The 26382-nt window shown below is 35.1% G+C and overlaps 1 protein-coding gene across 1 annotated transcript; it reads right to left on the reverse strand.

The window, feature by feature from the left end:
• LOC145583392 (uncharacterized) lies at positions 1-25738 on the reverse strand. Its single transcript, XM_081640635.1, has 31 exons — positions 25549-25738; positions 25283-25405; positions 24837-24994; positions 24483-24527; positions 22313-22391; positions 22142-22215; positions 20261-20367; positions 19064-19246; positions 18710-18910; positions 18391-18607; positions 18225-18296; positions 17792-18141; positions 15525-15717; positions 15178-15406; positions 14733-15069; positions 13828-14005; positions 13576-13716; positions 13222-13483; positions 12692-13141; positions 11941-12404; positions 11134-11270; positions 10869-11050; positions 10349-10741; positions 10125-10250; positions 5963-6028; positions 4060-5873; positions 3686-3965; positions 2862-3095; positions 1593-2102; positions 1076-1208; positions 1-618 (listed from the first exon to the last, which is right to left on the reverse strand). The coding sequence occupies exons 1-31, from the start codon at positions 25621-25623 to the stop codon at positions 362-364; spliced, it is 8070 nt and encodes a 2689-aa protein (XP_081496761.1). The 5' UTR covers positions 25624-25738; the 3' UTR covers positions 1-361.
• Positions 25739-26382: the final 644 nt, after the last annotated feature.

Genomic DNA, 26382 nt, shown 5'->3' on the forward strand with positions numbered 1-26382 from the left:
GAAGTTCATAGGTTCTTCAAAGCAGATAAATGCAAATGAGCTTTATCAATTGAGTAATTCAAAATTTTTATCTCATAATTTCTAACAAAATTTGCCTTGAGACGGGACATTGCATCGCCATGATTCAAGGCATCACAATCTATATATACAAGCAGTTACAATTCCTATCACGAAGTCCTTCAGTCCACCTAGTATATAACAGACCACAAAAGCTAGTTGAGAAATTTCAGAAGACTAGGTCAGGACTCTTAGTCCATTCCAGTAATTTCCCGACTTACCAAGAGTGAACCGTCAAATTTGGGCATTTATCGTAAGAGATATGTACAATAAAAATTGATACCCAAACCAAGAAAATTTGCACCTAGCGCATCCATCTACCCATCTTGGTAACCATCATTTTTCTCTTCTTGTGGGCTTGATGTTTGGCAGAAACCCCCATTTTCCTCTTGGCATTTCTGACAGGATTAATAACAGCCAAGAGCTTCTCCTCTTGCTTCCTCTTGAACCTTTTTTCTCCAAGATCATGCCTCATCTGGTTGTAAACTTGTACAAAGTTCTGAGTACCAAGTTTTTCCTGTATCTTTTGACGAACTTTTTCTGCACGTTGCTTTACATCATCTGCATACAGATGAAAAAGACATTTTAAGTTTTCAACTAAAAAACGCAAAAGCATAGAGAATATAAACCTACCCTGGCTGCGCTTCACATAATAAAAAATCAAAGCTAATGATTTCCCCAGAAAGGGAGAGTGGCTCTATTATAAAACTCTACTTCCCTAATCTCCCCCCCCCCTTCTCTCTCTAAGTTTGTTTTCACTCCACTTTGCTGAAAGCTACTCATAGGTAACTGGCGAGCTAAGCCACCTGCTTATTAGCGAAAGCTGTTTTTATTTTGTTTTATTTTTTAACTTCATACTGTCATAGTTACAAACTTAAAACCAAACAAGCCACCTGCTCAAATCACCAAAATGCACTTCAATGTCTTCAAAGCCAGCCTTATAGTTCAGTGCAACAATGTGACAGACATTAGGTACAATACGAAATACTTGGGAGGTTGAGGAAATTATAAACCTTACCTGAAACTACTTTTCCAGAAAACCCCTCGCAAAGTTTGTAAATTGGGAACAACAACAAATAGGCATACTGCAGGCAATCTTCTTGAGTGGTCTGCTCAGCCACCAGTCTAAGACTACCAAGAATCATCTTCGTCTGAAATTTATAAAATAAAAGTCTTTAGCAACAAAGGAAGCAACAAAAACAACAACAACTAAGCCTTAGTCCTAAAATGATCTGGGGGTTGGCTAACATGAATCATCATAGGTAACCATAATATGTAGGGAAAGAGACATAACAAAATAATCCATTGAAAGAGCTTGAAAAAGGCGAGTAAAGTGAGAAAAATGAGCATTCAAGTAAAATTAAAGAAGTTTTATAGAAAACTAAGAATAGACTTCAAGAAAGTTTTATAAGAGTGCTTAAAACGTGTTGATAAACATAAAGGTTTGAGAACAAAAAAGCCATAATTACACAATGTGAACAAGCAAAGAACAAATGGTTCAGTATCTGTGCTTTACAACCTAAGAGCTCACTGACCTGAGTATCCTCAGTTTGAAGGGCGGTTTTTCCCATTGTGTTTAGTAAACCAGACACGAGCAAATAACTAAGATTATCGTTTTTCTGATCAAAACTATCATCATCAAATCCACAAGTGAGCACTTCGATGATACTCCTTCCACTTTTTGTATCAAGCAACTGACAAGCTTTAAGAAAACATCCTTGATCGCGTGAACCGAGGGAGGACCAAAATATACAGGGATCCTGAAATTCTGTTTGACGCAACCGAGACTGTATACCACAGATTGCAAATGCAAGATTGCATTTAACAATTCTTCTTACACCTTTATCAGGGAGTTGAACCTTTAATCGACTGCATAGAGACGAAGCAATCAGGAACATCCTACTCGTGCTTGTAAGGCAAGTTGTTCCGATTTTTTCCCCTTTCTTTCCCATTTGTTCAAAGTACAAAGCAACAAGACGGCTGGATATGTTACAAATCCATGGGTGTGGATGTACAAGAAGCTCAGAGACTGCCTGCCATATATCCTGGAAAAAAGAAAGTATTACCAACAAACACTTGAGAATATTCAGATTAATTGCTGCAAATTATTACCCTTGTGGAAGCAAGTAGCTTCATCTTTTGAAATGTAAAAAAAAAAAAAAAATATTGCTCGTAAACTCAATTCTGTTATGAAATTTTTAGAAAAGCAATGGACCGTATAGAAGCTTCTCTGCAGGAATATCAAGGAAAAAAAAAAAAAAAAAACAAAAGTGACAATCTTTTGATGATATCACATTCTATAGTTTTGACTGAAATGCTAAAGCTTCTATGAAGTAAGAAACCAGTGCTTCCAGTTCATTACTCTTCACAAATCTTATATATTTGTTCGAAAAGAATATCAAAACAATTCATTCAGCAAGAAAAGAGACTTTCAAAGATGCTTTATGCTTCCCCCCACCCCCCCCCCCCCCCCCACCAAAAAAAAAAAAAAAAAAAAAAAAAAAAAAAAAAAAAAAAACCATAATTGAAATATGTATCCACGTTATGAATTCTCTCTAAATAGCAACCTAGTTTAAACATTTAAGGTCAAAACTATATACCAGCAGCATCCAACTCCGAGAAATTTAAGCACTAAGCAAGATCAATACTAAAAAAAAAACCTTACCCAGGAGACCTTGTCATAAACTCATAATATCATATGTTAAGTTATGCGTATCATTTATAAACATCTACATACATGTTTTCTAGTCTAAATTGGATTTCGAAAAGATAAAGGGACTATGAGCTGACAACAAGAAACTTACATCAATATCCCCAACAAAGAATAATTCTGGAATCTGTGTAAGAATTTTCTCCAGCAAAATGAAAGAATAATATGCATCCTTCCAAAAGGGGATTGTTTCCGGATCTGACAGATTTAGCTGCCCACCATTCAACACATCAATAGCAGACTGCACGGTCATTTTCATAACAGGCAGTACATCATTTATGTGCTTCCGAAATCCTCTTTTCATCACTTCAACAACAAATCCAAGGGCCTGGACAAAATAAACACTGACAGTAAGAACATTTTGCGTATCAACTCTAAAACCTTAAGCATAATATATTCCCAAAAAAAGAAATTGCAGCCTAGTAGACTCAGCATAATAACATCACCAGAATCAAGTAAGAGAAAACCAATAGACAAAAAGAGGCACATATAAGCACAGGCAACTTAGCCCTGAAAAGCATGCCTTTAAAAGGCACAGAATTTATCAACTGCTTGACTACCAAGAACCAGCTATAGCTAGCCTGATTGAGACCATTATCTATAATATCTGGGAACAAATAGCCTGCAAAGGATATTAATCAACAGGCTCTGATCACAAACACCCACCCACCCAGTCACCGACCAACCATTTTAAATAAGTACGCAACTACAAATAGAGCCTCTTGAGAACAATCATGAAGTTTTAATTAAGAACAAAATCATCCAATTTCAAGTGCCGAACAACCCATTCTTTCTCCAACTGATCCTACCCACCACTACAGAGAGCTTAGGAGGAAAAAAGTTGAATAAGGAACGAAATGTGTATCGAAAATGTTACACACATTACATTAACTATATTACCATCATATAAATCATTACCTGTGCTGATAGGCTCCGTAGCTGTTGTTGCTCCCCCAAATACCAAGTAAGACACATATTTAAAATGGACTTAAGTGATTCTGAGTTTATGCGCCCAAGAAGATGCTTTATAACAATGCCAATTAAGGAGCGAACTTGATTATCATGATCATTGGCCAAAGCACGAACCAAAGTGAGAAAAAAGATCGTTGACTGCTCACAAATTACGCTCTCCGGAAACCTCTTAATAATTGTCTTGAGCATATCCAACACAGCTGATCTCCCAGTGGCATGTTCATACCTTCAAACAAAATTTACATAAAACAATGTGCCTAAGAGAACACAATAATAATTTTACATTTTACATCTCAAGTAAGGATGATATGGTATCTTACCTTAGTTGAATCACAAGGAAATCAAGATGCTGCTGCCTTCGTTTCTGAGAAAGTTGATAGTTAAGCAAGAATTGTAACAATATCTGACTGCATTTTCTGCGGATAGCTTCCTCTTGACTGGTTACCATTAGTTTTGCAACTTGATTTATCAGATCATATATTTCAAGGACAACAAGTTTGCGCCGCACAATTGCCTTTAAAAGTGTCAAGGCAACAAAAGAGGGGTTATTTTCAAGGTCAACAAAAAGGGGAAACGTGATCAATACATGCAACTGATCAGCTGAAAGGGTAATTTTGGTGCTCTGTAGCAGGGCAATCAATAATTTTAAACAGGACTGCATTACAGGACTATTTACATTAGATGTACTTTGCGCAATGCCCAATAATGTCACTTTTATTATGTCCGCTTGAGATTCCAAGGAGGGAAGACGCAGCCTTGTCAAAGGGAATATACACTTGAGGGCAACATCTACTATCTCTTCATACTTAGAACTCAGGCAAGATGTCAGAAGCTTTATAAAGGGATCCAACAGTGAGATCAGATGATCATTGCCCTTGTGAAGTTTAATATTTCTCAAACGATTGTGGAGAAGTCGAAGAGCAAAGACTGCAATAAGATATGAGCACTGTGGTTCGGTCCCAACATAACATTTCATAACAATTTTACTACTTGCCTCAACATGTTTTTCTATTTTTAACCCCTCCACTAACTTAGTTTCTCTTCTACGTTTATCCTCAGAAAGCCAATCATCAATTAGGCCATATATGAAGATAAAGAGATCAATCTGCTCAACAGAGGAGTTTCTTTCAAATCCTTCAGCAATGTGAGTCAACATATTCTCCAGTTTTAATTTTACTTTTGGTGTCAAATGCTTCTGCATATGCGCAGTTACTGGAGAGAGCAGCTTCAAACCATGGGATTTAAAAGTCACATTTTGGGCCATCAACCTAAGTGTATCAAAAGACATTTGTTTTCTAGTCTCTTTCATTTTAAAAGCAACCTTTTCCACCTCTTTTTGCTCAGCTACCTCACTAAAAATGTCATTATCTACTGCATGAAGCAGCTCATCCAAACAAAAGTCTAACATACCACCTACAGTATCTGGAAGGCCTTTTGACAAGATGAAGTTAATAGTATATCCCAAAACATGAAGCTCAAATCCTCGTTTCAATGTCGCACTCAAAGCCTTGACTACTAGTTTAAAATACTCAAATCCGAGTTCCTTCAAACATGCAACCAAAGCACATCTGGCTTCATCACGAATGCTTTGGAGACGATTTTTAAGGAAGTTTGATATTCGATGAATAATACTGGAAAGATGAGTGTCCAAGGTGTCACCAGGAAGTTTCTTTAAAACTTTTAAGATGGCAACACTAATATTAACATTCACTTTCTGTGGATCAGAAACAAGCAGTTTTTGCAACTTTGGAAGCACAGTACCAGTAAGACAGGCCTGTGTCGCAGAAAACATATAGCTGGCACCTTTGGGTATAGTAGCTGAATTAGTTTTGTCTTCAGGATCATTCTCTGTTACATCATTTCTTGGAAGGTCAGGTGAGGAATAGGTCTCGGAAAAATGAAATTGGTCAAGGATAGAGCAAACAAGTCGTAACAGGACCTTTTCCCTATCGAGCTTTTTTTCCATATCCCTGAAACATCTCATTAGTAAAGCATAGTATGATTTCCATCCCAATTGGCCAGAAATAGAAGCGACGGCATCAAGACAAGCACTTCTAATATGCTCCCCCTTTCCTGCTTGCAAGTCATACAACATACTGAAAAAGAGGGGTATGAACACTTTCTTCAACATGAACTGGAGAACAGGAAAAATGCAAATGAATCAACAACTCAAAAGGGCCAAAACTGTATAAAAGAAAAGGCAAACTGCAACATGTAGCTAACCTCGGAAAGCTGCCCAGTGGCAACAATATTTCTAAAGCGTGACAATGCTCTGGCTTTCCTATGTTTCTGCAAGAGGAAAAATAAGTCAGCACTGCAGCAGTACACACAAGCAATTTTATAATTTAGATATGGAACATATAATCTAGAATGAAATGCGTCACTGGACCCTTCTTTTATCCAATTGAAGAGAAATTGATTACTGAGGAAATCACAATACAACAGGACCAGGAATCTCAAATAACTAATGTAAAAAAAGTACTGAGCCATACCAGCTGAAACATCAGACAAAGATAAGTAAGGGAGAGTTCAGGCAGCATACTACTAAGGTGAAGCTACATAGACAAATGAGTCGCACAAATCTAGAGACTAAAGAAATGACAGAAAAAAAACTGTCAGTATTATCTGATCATGAACTTCATTGATGATGAATCATTCAGATACAAACACAGATATTCTTCCCTTGTTTCTCCAAAAACTACCGTCATCGCTTGCATACAAATCAAAAAACTACTGGCAGTCCCAGTACAGCACCAAGCTACCAAACACAACCTCTCAACTCACCCCCTTCCCCACCCTACCTGAGCGGAATAACAATCAAGTCCAAACAGTCGCTTCAAATCACCAATGAAAAGGATACTCTTGACCCTATCTCAACAAACCAACGTCTGTAAATCCTGGGGCAACCAAAATCTTTTGCAGATAGCCCAAATTAGTACCAAAGGAATGCCCAAACTAAAACACTTTATACTACGCAATTTCTAAGGGAAAATAAGTCTCCAACATGGGTAGCATCCTTCAAAAGTTGCTATCTCATTACAAATCCTGTTGACTAATTCTAAAGAGACATTTTTTAAGAAAAAGAAATTTATGAAACAGATCTAAAAGGCACACATAAATAATATAAATTGGGGCACTTAAAAAAAAAAAAAAAAATCAAGGACTGTATTTTAATTCTTCCCATTCCCATCTTCAACAATGACACTGAAAGATGGAATTTGGAGAAAAAAAATCAAATTTTAGGATTGGAGATTTCATGCGCGAATGGACCTCCCAGCAATTTGACTAGAGAATATATCTATTATTCACTCTTGCCAAAAAAAATTTGTTACAAGAGAGCATCGCCAGAATGGAACAGGCCAAACAGAACTTAGAACCTATATACTAGTCCTAGCCTTCCGCTTCTCTAAGTACACACTCTAATTAGTAATTACCATGTTAGACATGCATGACTAGGAGTTCAACATATGTTTCCTGACCCAGTCATCATTTGATCCAAAGCTGGCTGGAAAATGACTTGTCACCATACACAGCAAGTGAGCTGTAACCTCAACCTATGTTACATGGACTCGGGTACGTGTTTCGGACTCGGACATGTGTCCGATTCGTCAATTTCAAAAAAATTTAGACACGGGGACTCTATCCTATATTTGGACACGGGTGCAAGGACACGGCACTTTCATTTTTTGCAAAAAAAAAAAATACATTACAAAATATTTAAATATTTCATTAATTTTCTTTGTCTAATACCTAGGAAATTAGAATATAATATTATTTTAAAATAATTTAAAATGGAGTAATAGAAAGTGAAAACTAAAAATAAGTTTTACAAATAGTTAAAGTGTCAAAAAGAATGACCTCAGCTAGGATTAACACAAAAGAGTCACGTGATTCCATTTATTTGTACAAGTGTCTTATCAAAGAAAAATATAGAAAACGATGGGGTCAACACTTCAATTTAAGAAAAAAAAAAATTGATGAACAACATTTATTTATAAAGAACCACCAGATTGTTGCCGGTTGTCCCACTATTCCCGCACATGACCCATCTTCACTTACCCCCGCCTTTCACCTTCCCCTCTTTCACTCTATCGAGCAGGCGGCAAGTCGGCAACAATGGAGTTTCAGTCTCTCTCTGAAATGCCCGAGTGCACACTGCCAAATCTGACGAGAATTTCATGTCCGTGTCCGTGTCGTGTCGACACAGACACTCTGGGATTTCAGCCGAGTGCGGTGAACATAGACCTCAACTAAGTTATGATGGTTCTGATTTTCACTAACCCGATAGTTGTAAGAACAGAGAAACTGAATTCTAGCTCCATTGATTTTCAAACTCCAATATATAATAAAACCTTCTAATAAATTTATTCAGAATATAAAAATTCCGCTACTCTTTCCAAATCGCAATGTTGGTAATTTCATGTTTTCCAATGCACATTTAATACCATTAATATCTTTAAAAAAAAATAGTAAAATTATGATAATAAGATATTTTGAAGCATATTTCGAAACAAATCTAAGAAGATCCCATACAAATTGGATAGTAGGAGTTAATAATAGACCACCTTTTGTACTTTATAAGTTGGATATGGGAAAGCAGGGAATAGATGTTATAGATCCACTTTCTATTAAGTAACATGCTGAGAAAGGCCAAAGATGACTTGGATAGAAGAAACCAATCAAAGTAACCAGCTTGATGTCGCTTAAGGGATATCTCGGGTTCGAGCCTCACCATATGTAGAAACTCTTATTGGGAGACTCACCCACCATAACCAAGTATGCAACCCGGGTCGAAACCGAATGTAGTCGGAGCTAAGCTCCAGTGAACCGGGTGAGCATCCTAAAAAAGACTTGGATGGAAGGAGTTAAGAAGAAACCTGAGTAAACTGACACTAAAGGTTCAATTCGAGACCTGATTTTGACCCAATTATATTCAGAAATTTAATCATTACATGAAATGACCTAAAGATAGACTCGGATCAAAAGAGGTCCAACACATGGGCCAACTCGAAATGACCTGACTCATAAATGACATGAATATTGATGGCTACAAACTAATCTGAATACACATCCCCAATTGACCAAAATATATATTACTCCAGCCATCCCACGTTAATTTGAACAATTATCACTTTACAAATTTTAAGGTGATAAGTACTGAATGGGTTATCTACTGTTATATAATAAAGAAGTAGATGTGATGGGAGTTAGTCAAGTATTTACATGTATTTTAACAAAAACATAGGTGTGAACAGAAGTTAAGTCCAAAAGAATGGTAATAAATAGATAACTGATAAGTCCGTACCTAAAAGGAAATCATTCGCTCTCATGGTTCATTTATTCCGTCCAAGTAGAACACGGCATGTTCAAATTAATTTGATACTTGTTTAATTAATGCTTTAACATATAAATCTAACCATATGAAAGCGAAATTCTTACCAATTTATCTTATCTGAAATAAATCAAAATAATAAGCTAGCTATAACTTAGTTTTAAGAATACTCAAAAGTTAAACCACCTTTGTTGATTTAGATGTTGGGCAAAATAGAGTCATGTGGGATTTAGTTAGATTCGTCTCGTATTATACCTTCACATTATCAAATTTTGAGATTATTTAGTTTCATAATTATATATTTAAAGTTTGAAATCATGCATTGGCAATCGTGAAAGTCAAAACGTTGCGAGTCAAAGAGAATGGAGGAAGCATAAATTTATGGTTCAAAAGTTATGTACTCCAAAATAAAAGTTCACATAATAAAAACTAAACAAAAGAGAATTTGAACGTAATATTGAAGCCATAACTTAACTTTGTTGCATCATAATCTAAGTTGTCAACCTATGTCTAAGCAATGAAAGGAGCTTATGGTTTTTTGAAAGGAAAAGGGAGCTTCTTAATTGGATAAGAAACAAATCGATTTATTACAAATTATAATTATTTTCCAAGTCATCTTAAGAAAAATGGCATTCTTCACAGATAGTCATCTGATGTAACCTAATCTTGAAAACAAAAAACTAAACTTAGAGCAGACCACAATAGACTTGATCCAAACGCAAAAGACCCACGTCAAGTCGTCAACTGGAGCCATCTAAATGATATGTTCCCAGCTAGAAATGTAATGATGAAAGTGGGTTTTCAAGAGCATGGCAAAAGATAGAAGAAAATGAAGGAAAAAGTATGTGTATGAGCACGGAAAATTGATTCTTGATTCATGCAGCCTACCTCAACTTTTAGGGAATAAAAGAATAAGACTTAGGTTTTGTTGTCGTAATTGTAATAAGATGTATTTAAATTCGGGTGAACCCTCATTTTGCAGAAATTTAACCAAAAAAAAAAAAACCCTGGTGAACAAAAAAAGAACCCTTAAGACTCGATAGTAATTGATACCTGTAAATGGACGATGTTGTTAAAGAAGTCTACTTCAGCATCTTCACTGCAAAGGACCTTTAAACTTCCAAGATTTGGAATTCCTGAAAGCTTCAGGACCATCTCATGTAACAAATCAATCCATTCCTAGAATCATACCCAACAATCAATGTGACCTTGAGAATCCAGTATATGAATAAATCACTATAATACCAGTAATGAATAGAGTTTCAAAAGATGCCTACCTTTTGCATAGTTGTTATTTTAGTCATTGCATCTCCCATGTGCTTCAAAAGGAATTTATTTACAATATGCTGAATGTGATTATCAGTCCAATAAGGGTCATCAATTGCCATTGTTCGTGCAGGAACATCCTGGTTCTTTACTTCTTCCCCAATTATTAGAGCAGAGAATTCAACAAATGAGAGGAGTGACTTATATGCACATTGTCTTAAAATTAACTCATCAGATTTGATGTCATAAATACAGTGGGATAATATCACTATAGCTTGATCCTCACTAACACCGAAGAAGTAATCTGCTGTAATTCTGTCATAAGCATTGATGATAATATCAAAGTCAAGGTCATCCAATTCCATTGCAGAAGTGGTGGCATTTAATTCACAAACGAGATTAACCTGCAAATACAAGAGAAATTATCAAGGAAAAGACATGACCCACCCTAATAAATAAAAAAAAAGTAAAAAATTTTTTAAAATCCTAGCAACCATAAAAAAGGAAATTCTAAGAACATAAGACAATTACCATAGAGCGAATGGATGAATCATTCTCAGCAAGAGCACCCAAAAGATTACAGATTGACGACCGAACACCCCTTTCAGCAGATATAAGAATGGGAGATACAGCCTTCAAGATTTTAGTGTTAGCTTCACTTCGTAATACTGAAACTATATCCCTGAGGATCTGCAAAGCTTCCATACACAAATCTAACAAAGAAAATAAAACAAATTACTTCAGAAAAAAGAACTAAACAAAATGAACTCTTAATGAAAAGGGAATAGGACCCTACCAGAATTTTTTATGCCATCTGACGCAAGCAAAAGCAAGATATCCACAAACTTTCTTGCTCCTGATTGATCGTTTATGAACTTTGATAGCAATTTCAGAACTCTCAGCAAAGTTTCCCCAGGATGTTTGAGCAACTTCCTGCAAAAAAGACAGATGAAACCCACAAAACGATACAGGCAAAAAAAAATCACTGCCCAGAATGTAAATTTGGCATTCATTGCCCACTTATGGGATTAAGGCTTTGATAAAAACCATAAAGGTGGCTTCAAAATGGGCTAAAACATCGAAAGCCTTTCACAATTATATTAAAGGGAGATTAAAAGAAAATGGGATGCTTTCCAGTTATGGTTTTTGCAGTTACTTTACAAGGACACCTCATCATCTTTTTGTACATGGTTCTATGCACTTCTTTAATAAATTAATAGATAAGAAAATTCCATCAATTACAAAAATACCTAGATTTGGAGTCAGAGGTCTTTTAGTAGGCAAAGTTTTACCTACTAGATTTCACAGCTTCAAAAAAGCATGCCTTCCAATACAGAAAGTATTTACAGTCCCACTTCCTCACCCTCTCAGTTTATGACCAAGAAGAATAAAAGTGAAGAAGGCTAAAGAATAGAGAGAAGAAACGTCTTCACCCATCAATTATATTTTAATGCTTGAAGAACCATCAAGAAACATTATGCTGAATTGCTGAGTAAATCTTGATAGAAAACAGGCGAACAGAAATCAAAAACACAAATAATTAATCTTCACTTCAATTAGAGAGCTATGTAGAAACATAACGAGCACATAAAAAATAATATACCTTTTTTTCTCAGTGAAAGAATGAAATAGATGATGCAGGCTGTCAATAAGACCATCAAGGTTTGAACAAAAAACGTCATCAATAACATATCCATCAATCCCAAGCTCATCTTTAACAGTTAGAAGGTTCTCAGTGAACTTGAGAACGCTATAAATAATGGCTTCAGAAGCTGTTGGAACAGATAAGATTGAAAAGATATCTGGAATTAGGTTCTTTTCTCTGCATAAAAGAGAAACAAGTCTCGGACTCTGGCTCATTGCAAGAAAGCAAAAGAACAAAGAGCTTGGCTTTTCGCTACTTGAACCCTCCTGCTTGAATCCATGTACTAAAGGTTTCACTGCCCTGAAGAATATATCCCAAAATGTAGAGCCAAAATCATGGTCCTTGTAATTATTAAGAATGGAAGAAATGATCCTCAGGCATAATGATCTCATATCTTTAAATTGCTTGACCGCCGAGCAGGTCTGTACATATATTCACAAATATGATCAGTGATTACAGCAAATTTTCTGCTTATCCAAAGTATATATGTAAGTGTAATACTAAAGATTAAAGCCATTTTCAATAATAATCACTGGTGAGTTACATATTCTTTAGCAAAAAGACAAGTGACACTATTATACGTGCCTACTGAACCTAACCAAGCCCAGATCTACTTTCCCAGCCTCACCAAAGACACACATATGTAAATATGTAACATTTATCATAAACAAATTAAAGCAGTAAATTATGTAGTTAATTGTACCCATACATGGCTCATAGCTTCCTTTCTACTTTCTCGCAAGTTAATATCGGATGAACCATCAAGTTGAGCAGGTTGCTTAGGACTTTTATTCAGAATACTTGAAGCACAGCTGTTGAGAATACGGACAACACAACCCAAGAGAAGATCAAGAAATGGGCTGACACGTGAAGCATCAAAAATACTAAAAATTTCTTCAACCACGTGCAAAAACCCAAATCTCTTTTTCAAGGGAATGGCCAATATTCTCTCCACAGAGAATAAATTCAATAAAGTTGGCAATTCAAATCCATCCAAATTGCATTTCTCTGAAACCCAAGCACAACTTTCTATTTCTTCATTACCAAGATCAGTAATTTGCAAAGACTTCAACAATAGTTGAAAGAAAAGAGGAAGCTCGGCAACAGTGAATTCAGCAATGAATCCCAGCACAGCCTTTCGATTGCTCACGCTTGCATGCTGAATGATAAGGAAACAAAAAAATGTTAAGTTAGCAATTCAATTGGACAAAAAAGCAATCAACCACTAAACCATCTCACCTTTCTTGAGGCAAGTGTCTTAAGGCTTCTAACTTTTGGCATCAGCAATCGAATAACTAATGGGACAAGTTGGGCTCTGTGCTCTTCTTCAACCAAATTAGAGTCTTCAGATAAACTCCAAGTAGCAATTTCTTCTCTCAAACATTTTGAACTGACAAGATTCTTCAGATGCTTCTCATAAGGGAGCAAGAACCTATCCTTCCAATTTAAGAGACAATCCAAAACCCTTATTTGTATCTCAACATCATTGTTATCAAGCAACCTGGAAACCTCACTCTCGTCATATTCCAATCACAAAGATACAGAAAGAAAAAAGACATAAACATATATATATATATACAAATATTTACAAACCTATTCACCAAGACTTCTTTCAATAGTTGACTGCAGTAAAATGACCTGGGATTCTTCATCAACTTAAATAGGTTAAGCCACTCCATGAGTACAACTTTCCAATCCTTACCAGCACAAGCAAGTGAATCAAACGATTCCAACCTACAACAGAGGCACATATATAACAGACAATTAGTACAATTCTCCAAGCCACGCCATGAAAAGACAAGCCCAGTTCTAATCATTTAATAAAGAAAAAAAATCAGCACTCACCGCGGGTTTTCATCACTGTAGCCCAGAAATTTCAAAAATAATGGAACTATTTGGCGAGAATGTGACTCAGTAACGATTGGAATCCTTTGTAAGGCTTGGAGTAGCAAAGGAGTTATAGACAAGCCAGATCTATCAGATGATGCTGTGCTACAAAAGGAACGGAAATGTTCCACCAACTCTAACCAGGGCAACAGAGAAAGCAATTAGAAAGCCATTATTACAATTCACTTTATAGCCTACCAGTTCTCTTAGGGGATAAGAATTTCAGTTCAAAATTTTAACTGAAGATGTTTATAGTATTTAAACAATGCACTAGAAGTAGAACTGACAACCAGGTTGGTTAGGAAGGGTTGGGGTTGAAAATGTTCAGGTTCAGGTCATTTGTCAGCTTGGTACATTTCAGGTTTTGGTCAGAAAATCACATTTCGAGTTCAGGTAGACCAATTGATTAAGGGATTTCAGAAATGCTATGTAGATTTATATACGAGTTCAATATATATAACCATATATCGATAAATATAAATATATAAAAAAATAAGTGCAATATAATATATAAGGATGAACTTATCTAATTATATGACATATTCAAGCATACAAAGATGTATGCAACCAACTATAAAGCCAAGCTTTATAGGCAATAATTTACTGGTCAATCATTAAATAAATGGGATGGTCGGGTTTGACACTATTTTTTGAATTAGTCAGGCTTAGGTAAAAAAAAAAAAGGTTTCAGATCATGAAATCTTGTTCATGACCCACTTTTTTGCATTAGGTCTATTTTTTACAGGTCTAATTAGAGGCAAATAGCAACACAATTTTCCACCCAATATCTCAGATTATATGATAAATAGCTATGGACTTCAGGTTCTTGAATGACATAAGAATTTTGAAGAGCTAGTACAAACCAGTTTTATCGCTACATGCTATCATGTTGGAGTTGTCTATCCCATGAGCCTTTATACAACTGGTCTGGCATTGCTCAAAAAAGCAGATAAACTTATTCCACAAGAGCCCAGGATATGTGCTGATCATAGCAGAAAGGCACTCTAAAGCTGCATTTGATAAATCCATGTATTGGTTATACAGAAGCCCGATAGTGCCATAAAAAGCCGGCAGTACATGGGCTTCAGTTACCCCAGGAGCAGATAGAGAAGTCCGTATTCTAGAAACTAGCAAAGTGACCTTTCTACCAGTGGCAACTGAGATGGGTGTTTGCTCAATAGTAAGAAGCAGGTTAAATACCTGCATGTCGCACAAAATAATAAAAAAATAGCTGTTTAATGGCCAAATCAACACATAAATTTATGATCCATGATGAGGGGAAAAATAAAATTACTGAATAGAATGTACATTGTAGCATTGGGTGCCAACGTGATCTTCTTCAGAATCTTCTGCATCCATCTGTTGTGATTCATAATTCAAAAGCTCATAATGACACAATATTTTAAGTGTCGAAACACGAAGTTCCTTGTCGGGATGAAATAGGTTCTCTGAAAATACATTCAAAGCATCCATCCCATCTGCTGCTTCAAGCTTTAGATGTCTTATCGAGACACCTTTGTTTTTTTGGAGACTCTCCCTGACATTTGTGCAGGTTTTATAAGACAAACAATTCTGACTGAATATTGCAGAAAAGCATAAAGGGTAGAAAATTATCAAATAGTTGCTTATAAGAGCAACATAACCAGACTACTTACCCATATTTCGAATCCAAATACTCTGCTACAGCAGACAGTATTTGCTGTGATGATTTATAACTTTTTCCAAGATGCAAAATCTTGCAGGTATGTTCATGTTCAAATCTTTCAGGTCTTCCTGCTCCATGATAACTTTGTAAAGCAGCACCAATTAGGCCCTGCCATATACATTTGGGAACTCCAGCCACAAAATCTGGAAAAATATACAAATGGATCAACAAATTATTGATGAACCAAATGAGTTAAAAAATCATTCAAGTTTGAACCTTGAGACTCTATTACAGTAGGAAAAGAATTAAGACCAAATGTTAAATACAACAGTATCCAGAAAGTTATGTAAAACTTTTTTTCAACATTCAAGGGAATGCATGCATGTATGGAATGCAATACAACAAAACGACATTCCTAATAGTTACCCAGCGATCAGGGTTCAAAATAGAGCTTAGTATACTTTTTACAAAAGATCCACAAAAATTCTATCCACGCTTCGCCAAACTGCAGATCTCATAGTGATTATTGCATTCCATTTGATAAAACCACTTTAAAAGTCCTTAGAGATAGCAAAAATAATAATAATTTCATCGACCAAAATGAGACAACAGGAGTGCTTCTAAAACCAATTTGACAGTCTTTGGAGTTACAAATACTAAGGTTTCCCATCAAGGGTTTAATGACAGCTATGTAGCCAATAGGCAAGTAACACAACCTACCAGCCCATAAGTGTAAAAATATCAGCTTACTATACTCAGATTTCCCAAACCTAAACAGACCATTATTTCGGCCAATACAGCCAAAAACAGAAACAAGGACAGTATGTGTAACACCCCCAAGGGTGTTACAGTATGGAAGCTAGAAATAACATTAAATCACGGCATATCAACCACGACCATTTATGTGAACCCACAATAAGCATATGAATTTATGAATAGCTTAAATGTTCCCCTTTCCTCAATCGATAATCCAAAAAAAGGTTTCTTTAGACTACACAGACTATATTTCAATAATCATACAACAATGACTATTAAACATCAGCTACAAGTATAAAAACGAAATTTTAGAGACTGCTAAAGACAATAAAAAAAATAATACGACAGAAACTAACATATAAATCCTGCCCAGTCAACCCTCACTTTTTACGTGATGCCGCATAAACAATACTTCTGCGATGCATAAGCCTTACCACAATTGAGACCACAACCCCATTTTAGAAACCTGTTTCTATTTTAGAAAATAAGAAATGAAGACAGTTATTTAACTGTGGAAAAGTGAAACACTCTGACACTAATGAAAAATGCAACATTTAGTATCTTTAAGTTAGCCAGAAGAGAGACGAGAAAGCTCAATTTTAAAGTTTGAAAACAAAATCTACCTCCAAGAAGAAAACAATACAAACCATTACCAAATTAAGGTGGTTAAATATTACTACCAGGGTGAACTCTACATTTCTGCTTATAAACATACAATTTTGCATAGTTATTCTCATGCTCCACAATCAAATTAAGTGGTCAATTGGATGAAAGGTGGGTAAAATTTGGTGGATTCTGCACCAAATCTCTCCTGGTTGGAGCAGGAAGGTATTTCTTTGGTGAAGTGGAGAAACTGGGGATATCAAACATGCCCGCCATGGGTAGTTTATAGGTGGTGAGTATCAGAACTTTCCTGCACCACCCCAAATCCAATTACAACACACCAACCCTACCCAAATATTATACAATATAATAATATCATCAAATGGTAAAATTAAAGGTGATATTACATGTATACCAGGTAGGCAGGAATTGAATATCACACTTAGGTGGATATTACATGTATACAAGGTAGGCAGGAATTGAATCACACTTAGATAGTCAGAATGGGCAGCAGGGCAGGTATAGATGGATAGTGGAAAACCTCTTAATTGATGAAGTAGGTATGATTTTAAAGCTGTACCTACCTTGGTTTGCATGGATGTTGGTGTTGACATGGGTGGGGGGTATATGAGTAAGTGGTAGATATGGGTATAGGATAAGGTGTAACCACATCTGACCATTGTTGTCCCTAACTGACCTTTACTAGACAAGTAGAAATAGAGTAAGATATTCATAGAGCATGCTAAGGAGCAAATTCAAAGTGAAGGTGGTCCCATTCTCTCTTCTGCAATATTTTAAGAACAAGATGTTGCATCATTGCCACTACCGATTGAGACTGTTAAGTTAAAAAAATTCCAAAGAGAATCCTTCAACAAGACATTTCTAGCTCGTGTGAAACTACAGAGTTAAAAGTTGTACCTGTTTCAGTTATTAATAGCCGATCAACCTCATCAACCAAATTCATCAGATACTCATTCCCCTCGACAGATAAGAAATAAGGGAGGCAACAAATGGTTCCCCAAAGTAAAGCCAAAGCGTCCTCATCTACTACTTCATCAATTATTGTATCCCTGTGCGTCATATTTTTTATCACTCCTATCCAGTAGCAGATTGTCTCTTGAAAAAAACATCTGGACTTTACAACCAATTCCTTTGGCATTCCTTCTAGAACATTAAAACATCCTGTTTTAGCTTGAAATCTTTCACAATAAGCCAGCATCAAATGTAGAGCTTGTCCCTTAGCTATTTCCAGTACATTCAAACAACCACTATCAAAATGAAAAAAAAGCTCCGTAAGTAATGCTGTAAAGTACTGTTAAGTATCGGCAACATATCCATGTGGCAAAGCTACCTTAAAATATTGCTTTGGAATGCAATTATAGCATAGTCCTTCATGACCAAATCTTTCAAGAGCGTAAGCAAACTGAAACAAAGAATTAAAATGTCAGCTCAATAGACCTGCTTTTACAGAAAGCCTAAAAATCAACCACTATTACCAAGTATCTAAGGTAGGATACCTTGAGCTCTTTAATTGAAAGACAGGAGCCCACTGCAAGGCAAGTTCAGTAATACCAGTCGAATTGTTGTTATTGCAAATACCATCAAGAACGCACAACAGGAGCTGAAAAGTCTTATCAGCAGCCTCAGATACCAGTCCCTTTGTTTCACCACTGCTAAATGGAAGAATAAATTTCCACATGAGCAAATCTACTAGCTTCTGCATTTGCTTGTAGTCTGCACATAAAAATAGAGCAGTCACACTAAGAAACAGTTATACAGCTTCACAGCCTACAAGAACTTTACACACAAAAATTCATAAGCTCACTCACAACCTACCACCAACTTTTCGGCCATGATCAACAGAAATTATTGATATAAGCACTGATAACAGGTGGGATAAATGTTGAGAATATCCGCCAGAAAGAGAATTAGCAACAGCTTCATACAAGCTATTCCATATCAGCTTCAGCTCACTGACATCCAGCTCCATACATCTTTCAAGAGACGCAATCACAATTTCAGTAACAGTGTCAGAACCTGCAGTGAAATGAAATGGTGAAAAGTATATAGGGTGAAAACCTTTGAACTTTCACTAAAGAGGTTGATGCCTAATAAGATACAGAAAGACAGCAAAAGATTAAAAAGATAGAAAAATATAAACCAAAGGCAAATCAAAAATTCACAACCTACCTTGGTTAAACTTGTCACCTATACTTAAGAAGCCACTATCTGTTAATAAGTCCAGTACTCGAGATGCGCGTGAATGAAAGTTAGATGATGTTCCTCTCATAATATGCCACAGCAACACACTAGCTCCAAATTTTTTGGCCTCAGATGGTTTTCTTGCAGCTTCATGCAAAATTTTACTAACACCTGCATACAATATTAATAATCAATAACCAAAGACTGACAGGAAAATATAAGGGTCTCTTATATACAGCTATAATTACCCAGCTTATAATTGCACATATGAATCAGGCCAAAACAGGTATCACTCAATGCATAATAATGTCAATCGTTCAAGGATCAACTTTACTTAAGAACTGTGTGGACAAAAGTTCAAAGGGGCAAAACACAATATCTGACAGAACCTAAAATAGTATAAGATACAGAAGGAAATCAGCCTTCATTTAAGTACTTATGTATTACTACTCAAATTAAGAGTGCAGAAATACAAGCAGGAAGGCAAGCAGAAGAGTGCAGTATGAAAAAATGCACTGTGGAGGTCAATCAGTCACTCAAGATCAATTGATCTCCATTGAATTAACTTCAGTTTCATCATACAGTGGAAGACCGGATTATTGAACTACATAAATATACAGAGGACCAGAAGTAGATAAACCAAACTATGCGCATATAAGAGCACAAAAATTCACCACAAAACAACACATATGGAGCCATGAGTCTAAATGTCTGATAGTGTACATCTTTTAAAAATCTCCAGCTGACAAGGTCAAGAAGAAAGCTTAGGATAACATTTAATCTAATAATTAATTCAACATTCCCCTACCGAAGAAACTTTCCATATTCTTCTCTAATTGCCTACAGTGAGTAATAATTACAAAGCATAGAACACCATAGAACACAACACCCCACAAAAGCAGCACATCAAGCATTTTAAAGCACTAGGTGGATAACATTCAAGAGGTCGATGACTCATGGTGAAACATAGAAGATAATGACAAAAAAAAAAAAAAAAAAAAAAAAAGGATTTATTATGAGTTATTACTGATTCAACTGAATGCAATTAAACTGACACTAACACATTTTAACTAGCCAATCAAGCAGCTCAAATCTGAAGATCAATGATCTAGAATATCTGAAGGCTAATCACTTTGTACATTTACAGAGATCGCAGCCCCAAAAAATTTTTACTACTAACATCACCTTCTTTAAGTTGTGGAGTAGGTGCATTTCTCAGCAAAAATGACAGCGCTTTAGCCATAAACTCCTGGACAAAATCTTTGGGATAATATCTTAGTTTGACTGTAACCCTACAGAAGCAAATTTTCAACATTGTCAAAGGATTTTCAGTCAACAGTGAGTAATTGTCAATGCTTAGTGAATCTATACCACCACCACCAACAACAACAACAACAACAAAGCCTTACAACCAAAATGATTTGGGGTCGGCTATCCATGAAGGAAAAAGAGCATGGCAAGGTAGTCAATTGACAAATAATACATTAATACTATAATAGTGCCAAAACATACTATCATATACTACTCTATACACCACACAAAAAGACGAGACACAGGAAACACACACACACGGATGGCTGGTACTGGAAAACCTAATTCAAGAACAATAAACTAAGCAAATAGCAAGAAGAAAAATTAATCTTAGATCATATTCAATTAGACTATCAATTAACACATTTTACAACCAAGACAAGGTCATCAACGAATATCTAATATGGGTGCAAAGCTAAGTTCTCGATAAAAACAATTCAAAAGGTTTCGGGCATGATAAGTTGGTACAAGATTTGGATATGGGTAAAACAACACGACGTGAATGTTAATAAATATATATTTATTGTAATAAGTAGTGTATACTACCTCTATTCTTTCATGTTCTACTCGCAAAAGATACGCGATTTAAAAAATTGTTGAAGAATTAAGTGTAAGATAAAGTGCGAGAAAGAATGTAAAAAAGTGGGTTTGTGTAAGAATAAGGTGAATAAAGCAAGAGAGAGAGTATGGAAAGGTGTAATTATTGTGGGTTGAAGAGATAAGATGGTAAAATGGATATGTCATAAAGAGAATAAATCAAAGTGAATAGAACATAAAAGAACGGCCAAAAAAATAGAACAAAAAACGAAAGGAGTATTTAGTAATATATAGTGTATAATAAGAAGTGTATATTTCTTTATATTTATTGTATATTTATTTATATTATTAATTGGGTTAAATGAGAAGTTTCTTCCATCTAGGTTCCAAGGACCCTTTGCACTTCAGTGCGCCTCATGGCATTTTTAAGTTAAGAGTCAAAATTCCCACTTTCGAACTTACAAAATACAAGTGTAAGGACTATAATTTTAAAATCAACAATTTCTTAAGTTAAAAATGGAATGTTGAAAGACAAGAATAATAAATAAATATGTTAAGTGGAACCTTTAAGAATAAAAAAGACGAATAAAAAAATTGGTTGGTTGGAATGATGTGAGAAAAAGAAGAGCAAAAAATAGATTGAGAAGATTGTTAAAACTTGAAAATAAATTGGAAAAAAGCAGTGTAAATGGACCGTGTTAATGCATCAAATAATAAGGTGAGTCATCGACCTTAATATGGAATAACGCATAGTGTAACCATTAATTTGAAAAACACTTTCATGAACAGTTTTAAACATTATGGAAGGAGAATCAAATAAGGGGCACAAGGTGCCTTTCCAGCAAGAAAAGGAATTGTAACAACTGCTTGATGCAAAAAGAAATAAATCTTACTAACATTTGTTTATATGGAAAGGAAAAATTTTATATTTTCCCAAACAGCTCGTATCACAAAAATATGTTGAATCACTTAAAATACCACTAAACTACTTATGATGAAATTTCCCATAGTAAAACGTTTTAACTTCAAATCACGTCCTATAAACACATGAACATAAAGCCAAAAGAGATCAATATAATTTATTTAGATTTTTTTTTCTTCAATCCAACTGAAGAACGCATGTATAACCCAAGTTAGGAGAACATCGGCAATATGATAGGAAAAAAATTAACAAATAAGCTAACTTGCTAAACATTTAAAATATAAACTTGCACTTACTCGAGAACTTGAACAACTTTTTGGGTGAGATACCTCTGCAAGTACATCATTATATATGACAACGAGGTAAACATCTGCAAACAAGTAAATCAGCTCTTTCATAAGTATTTGTAATCCTAAGAAGTACAAAAGGCTGACAGAGAAGGATATTCCTAAGAGACATAGGTAGACCTGCTCAATAATCTCTGGTTCTCGGTCAGCTTTATCTTTGAGAAGACCCAAGTAAGACTCAATAATCCTCGGAAGAAAGCTGTCAAAAAGTACATGAAGGAAGCATGTTAAATGATATTGACAACTCTTCTGAATGAAAAAAAAAAAAAAAAAAAAAAAAAAAAAAAAAAAAACCTTTCAAGAATCAAGAAATTAAAAAAAAAACAATTTAAAGCACATAGAAGAAATAGAATCACATATAAAATAAATTCTACTACCTCCGTTTCACATTTTTTGCAACTTTAGCCAAAAATGTCCGCTACACTTTTTTTGCAACTTTCCAAAATTTTCCATTTTTTGTAAAGTTTTTTAAATTAATTTACTGAAACACCCTTACTAAAATTTTTAAAAAGTCAATTAATTACTTAAAACAAAACTTTATCAAGACAATAATCCAACTTAATTAATCTAAATAATTCCCCCAACCAGCCATTTCAATTCATTGAACAATATTGATCTATCATCGAATCTCTCCAGAAAAATCAAACCCAATTCTTGAACTTCTTCTTCTACAATTCCCCATTTTCTTTTTCTATCCTTCAATCTAACCCCCTATCTCTCTCTCCCACGAAGACAAACCATTTGGGTGGTGAAAATCTACCCATGGACAATGATGATGGAAAGTTTGCGGTTATGGTGGTGGTTGTGTGGTGGTTTTGGGTTTGGTTTTAGGTTTTGGGTAGTATGGTTGCAGGCTTGCAGCGGGGTTGGTTTCGGGTTTTTTTTTTTGTGTGTGTGTGTGTGGTGGCTACGGGATGGGTTTAGGTTTTGGGTATGGTGGCTAGTGGATGTGTGGTGGTTCGGCGGTATCCGCGAGGCTAGTGTTGGTGACTGGTACTAGGCGATGCGTCAAGATGGTGGACTGGTGGTGCGTGGAGGTGGTGATGCGTGTGGCTGGTGTTATGGAAGGTGGTAAATTAATTATTAATTTATCCCCAATTTCTCTCTCCTTCCTTGATCACATGTCCCTCCCTTTTCTTAATCTCCATTTCTCATTGTTTGCCTAGGAGTCATGTCAACTCCAAAGTTGCAAAAAATGTGAAACGGAGGTAGTAGAAAAACTTACATGATCTGGAAGCACCTAGATTGACAAGGACAACATTAAGTTATGTTTTCTCGGGATCTTGAATTTTAATTAGAGTACGGCATCAGTATCACTGTCGATAACATCATGCATGATTCTATATAAATAGAAGGATTAAGATTTGTCTGGGGGCACAGGTATAAACCCAACTATTTTATTTTTTATTTTTTTTGGGAGGAAATAAACCCAACTAAACATTATTTAATTAATAGTAACTAATGATAATTAGTCATTCCAATGATCTGCTCAAAACCCAAAATGCCATCTAAAATAAATAATTAAGGAACAAATTAGATTTGAACGTTTAAAAGGCAGCGTTTGTAATTCCTAGAATTAAATCATCGCTAGACATTTTGGTGAAGCTATAGACATCCTATCAGCAGAGGAAGAGTGGTTTTTAAGTCACTTATGCAGCCATCTTTATTAGACGAACAATTTCAAATCATACTTAAATCCCATATACTCTCTTAGTTCATGAAGTGGAGACTCAAGGGAAATGCAATACAAAAAACCCTAGCTGTCTGTCAAACGCTTGTAGTGGTGGATTAAGACTGATTTGCTTGCCTTTTGAGGTGTTCCTGACTCCTTGCAATCAAGAATAGAAAGCAACCTTATGAAGTGTTCTTGACTTCTTGCAGTCAAGAGAAAAAATCAAAATTAAACTAGATTGAGCAGTTGTTGGTGGTACTCTATCCAAGTGAATAATTGACTTTAAACTCAGAATATCTATGCATAATATCAATTTTTTTAACTGATCAGGTCCATATACTTTCATTTTCATTCCCCAGAAAATAACCCAGCCAAAAGATTGTCCTGGGTGGGTGTTAAAGATGTCAGATTGCATACCAAGTACCAACATCATCAAGTGCAAGATTACAGAATTTAAAAAATAAAAAAAATAAATAAAAAAAAAAGCATCAGCACCGAATTGAAGCTACTTTATACCAGTGCCATTTTGTTTAATACAAAGTAACAGAGAAGCTATACCGGAGAGTTAGATCGCAATATTGATAAATAAATTATAACAACTGACAATCACAAACTTACGGTATAAACTCTTCACCTAGATCTCTTGATAACTCCGCAATCAACCTGTAGACAAAATGAAGAGTTCATCCTCAATACCAAAATAATAACTTAATATTATTGCACTTCATATAACATAATAGAACCACCTATAACTCAATAAGAAGGAAACAAAAACTTATTATATATCAATCAAAGCCTTAATCCCATAAGTGGGGTTGGCTACATGAACCAAAAGTGATTATTCGGTATAAACTACAGAATCAAAATTGTAAATACGAATAAATAGAACCAGCACTCTACACGATATTATATTCCACTAGAGTTTCATAGGGATAACTAGCTAGTGAAAATCCGGATTAAAAAAAGGCAAACCTGAAAATAGCCTCTAGTGAAAGCCGCGCTTTCATTTGCAACCTAGACAAGAGTCTCGCGATTATCATATCCTTGTGTAATAGAGCCAACGACAAGGTTTGTACAAGGGGCATCAATTCTTCATATAACGAAATGAAATCCTCAGCTGTATTTAACTCCTGAATCAAAACCCCGATGACAAAATTATAAATAAGTGACCGCGAAATGTGATACCTTCCCATTGACAACATTAAAGCTAAGAACTTTCCAATGCAAATTGCTTCATTATGATTACATGATTTATGAACCTACTATTGTTTCTATCACAATAAAACAGTAATGATAAAAGGATTATAGTAAAATAATTAGCATACTATTGTTTCCATCAAAATTAGCCATATGAGAATAAAATCAAAATCAAATTAAACAATAATGATAACTGATTACAGTAAAAAAAATTAGCATACCCTCCAATGTATTAGACAATCCAAGAAGAAATAAGAGCCAGAAGAGGGCTTAGCCTTGACGGTATCGAGATTCCGAAAAACATTGATTTCAAGCTCGTCGATTTGTTGAGCACATGATTTGAACTGCACAACAAAATTTCAAACAATTGAATTAACTCAATTCCAAACAAACAAATTCAAACATCAAATATTTTAAAAATTAAAAATACATAAAAAAAAAAGTAGGGTTTAAAGTAGGGTTTATGGTAGAAGTGAGAGAAGAGTACCACAAAGCGGCGGTTGCGGAGGCCGGGAGTAGTATTGAGAGATTTAACGGCCTGAGCTTCGTTGGCCGACGCCATTGATGGTTGCTGCTATAAAAGAGAGCAGGAGAGAAGATTGAAGAAGATGAAGTTGTGAAAATGGTGGTGAATAATTATCTATGTGAGAGAAACAGAGAAAGGCGGCAAAAAATAATTATCGAAAGAGTGTTAAGTAAAGAGGGGATATATAGGTTTTCATTTACCAGCTGTTGCGGCTATATATCAGAGCTCGGCCTCTTGTTTCTTTTACTATTTCGTCCGCACTCCGCCTCTTTATTTTTGTCCCATGATTATTTTCTAAGTCAAATTTTTGTGTCCTACCTCTGTGTTTTAAATAAGTGTTACAGTTTGATCAAATATGTATGCTGAGAAACGACTTTGATTATTAATTTATCTAATCATATGTTAATTAAATTATAAGAAAATTGATATTATCAAAGTATACATTATAACAAATCCAACAATATAGTATACAATAATATTTGTTTTTTATATATTAGTAAACTAGTATTGTGCCACGTGCGATGACCGGTTATTTATTGAATTTTAAGATAAATTTTTAATCTATATATCAATTTTTTAAATGTACAATTGATACAAAATTAATTAGAAATTGATGTGCTTTTGTGACGATTAGCTATCTAGTAGTCATGTAATGACTAATAATAACGTCGGTGGAAATGTTCAATTTAATACGTTAAAAAAATAAAAAAATTAGCAAAAAATAAATTAAATAAAATAAATGTTTAAAGCCCGTTAGGTTGACCTGAACTCAATATTTTGGATAAGGGTTGAACA

This window comes from Chenopodium album, chromosome 15, assembly GCF_948465745.1.
Source record: "Chenopodium album chromosome 15, dcCheAlbu1.1, whole genome shotgun sequence".
In the NCBI taxonomy this organism is placed as follows: Eukaryota; Viridiplantae; Streptophyta; class Magnoliopsida; order Caryophyllales; family Amaranthaceae; genus Chenopodium; species Chenopodium album.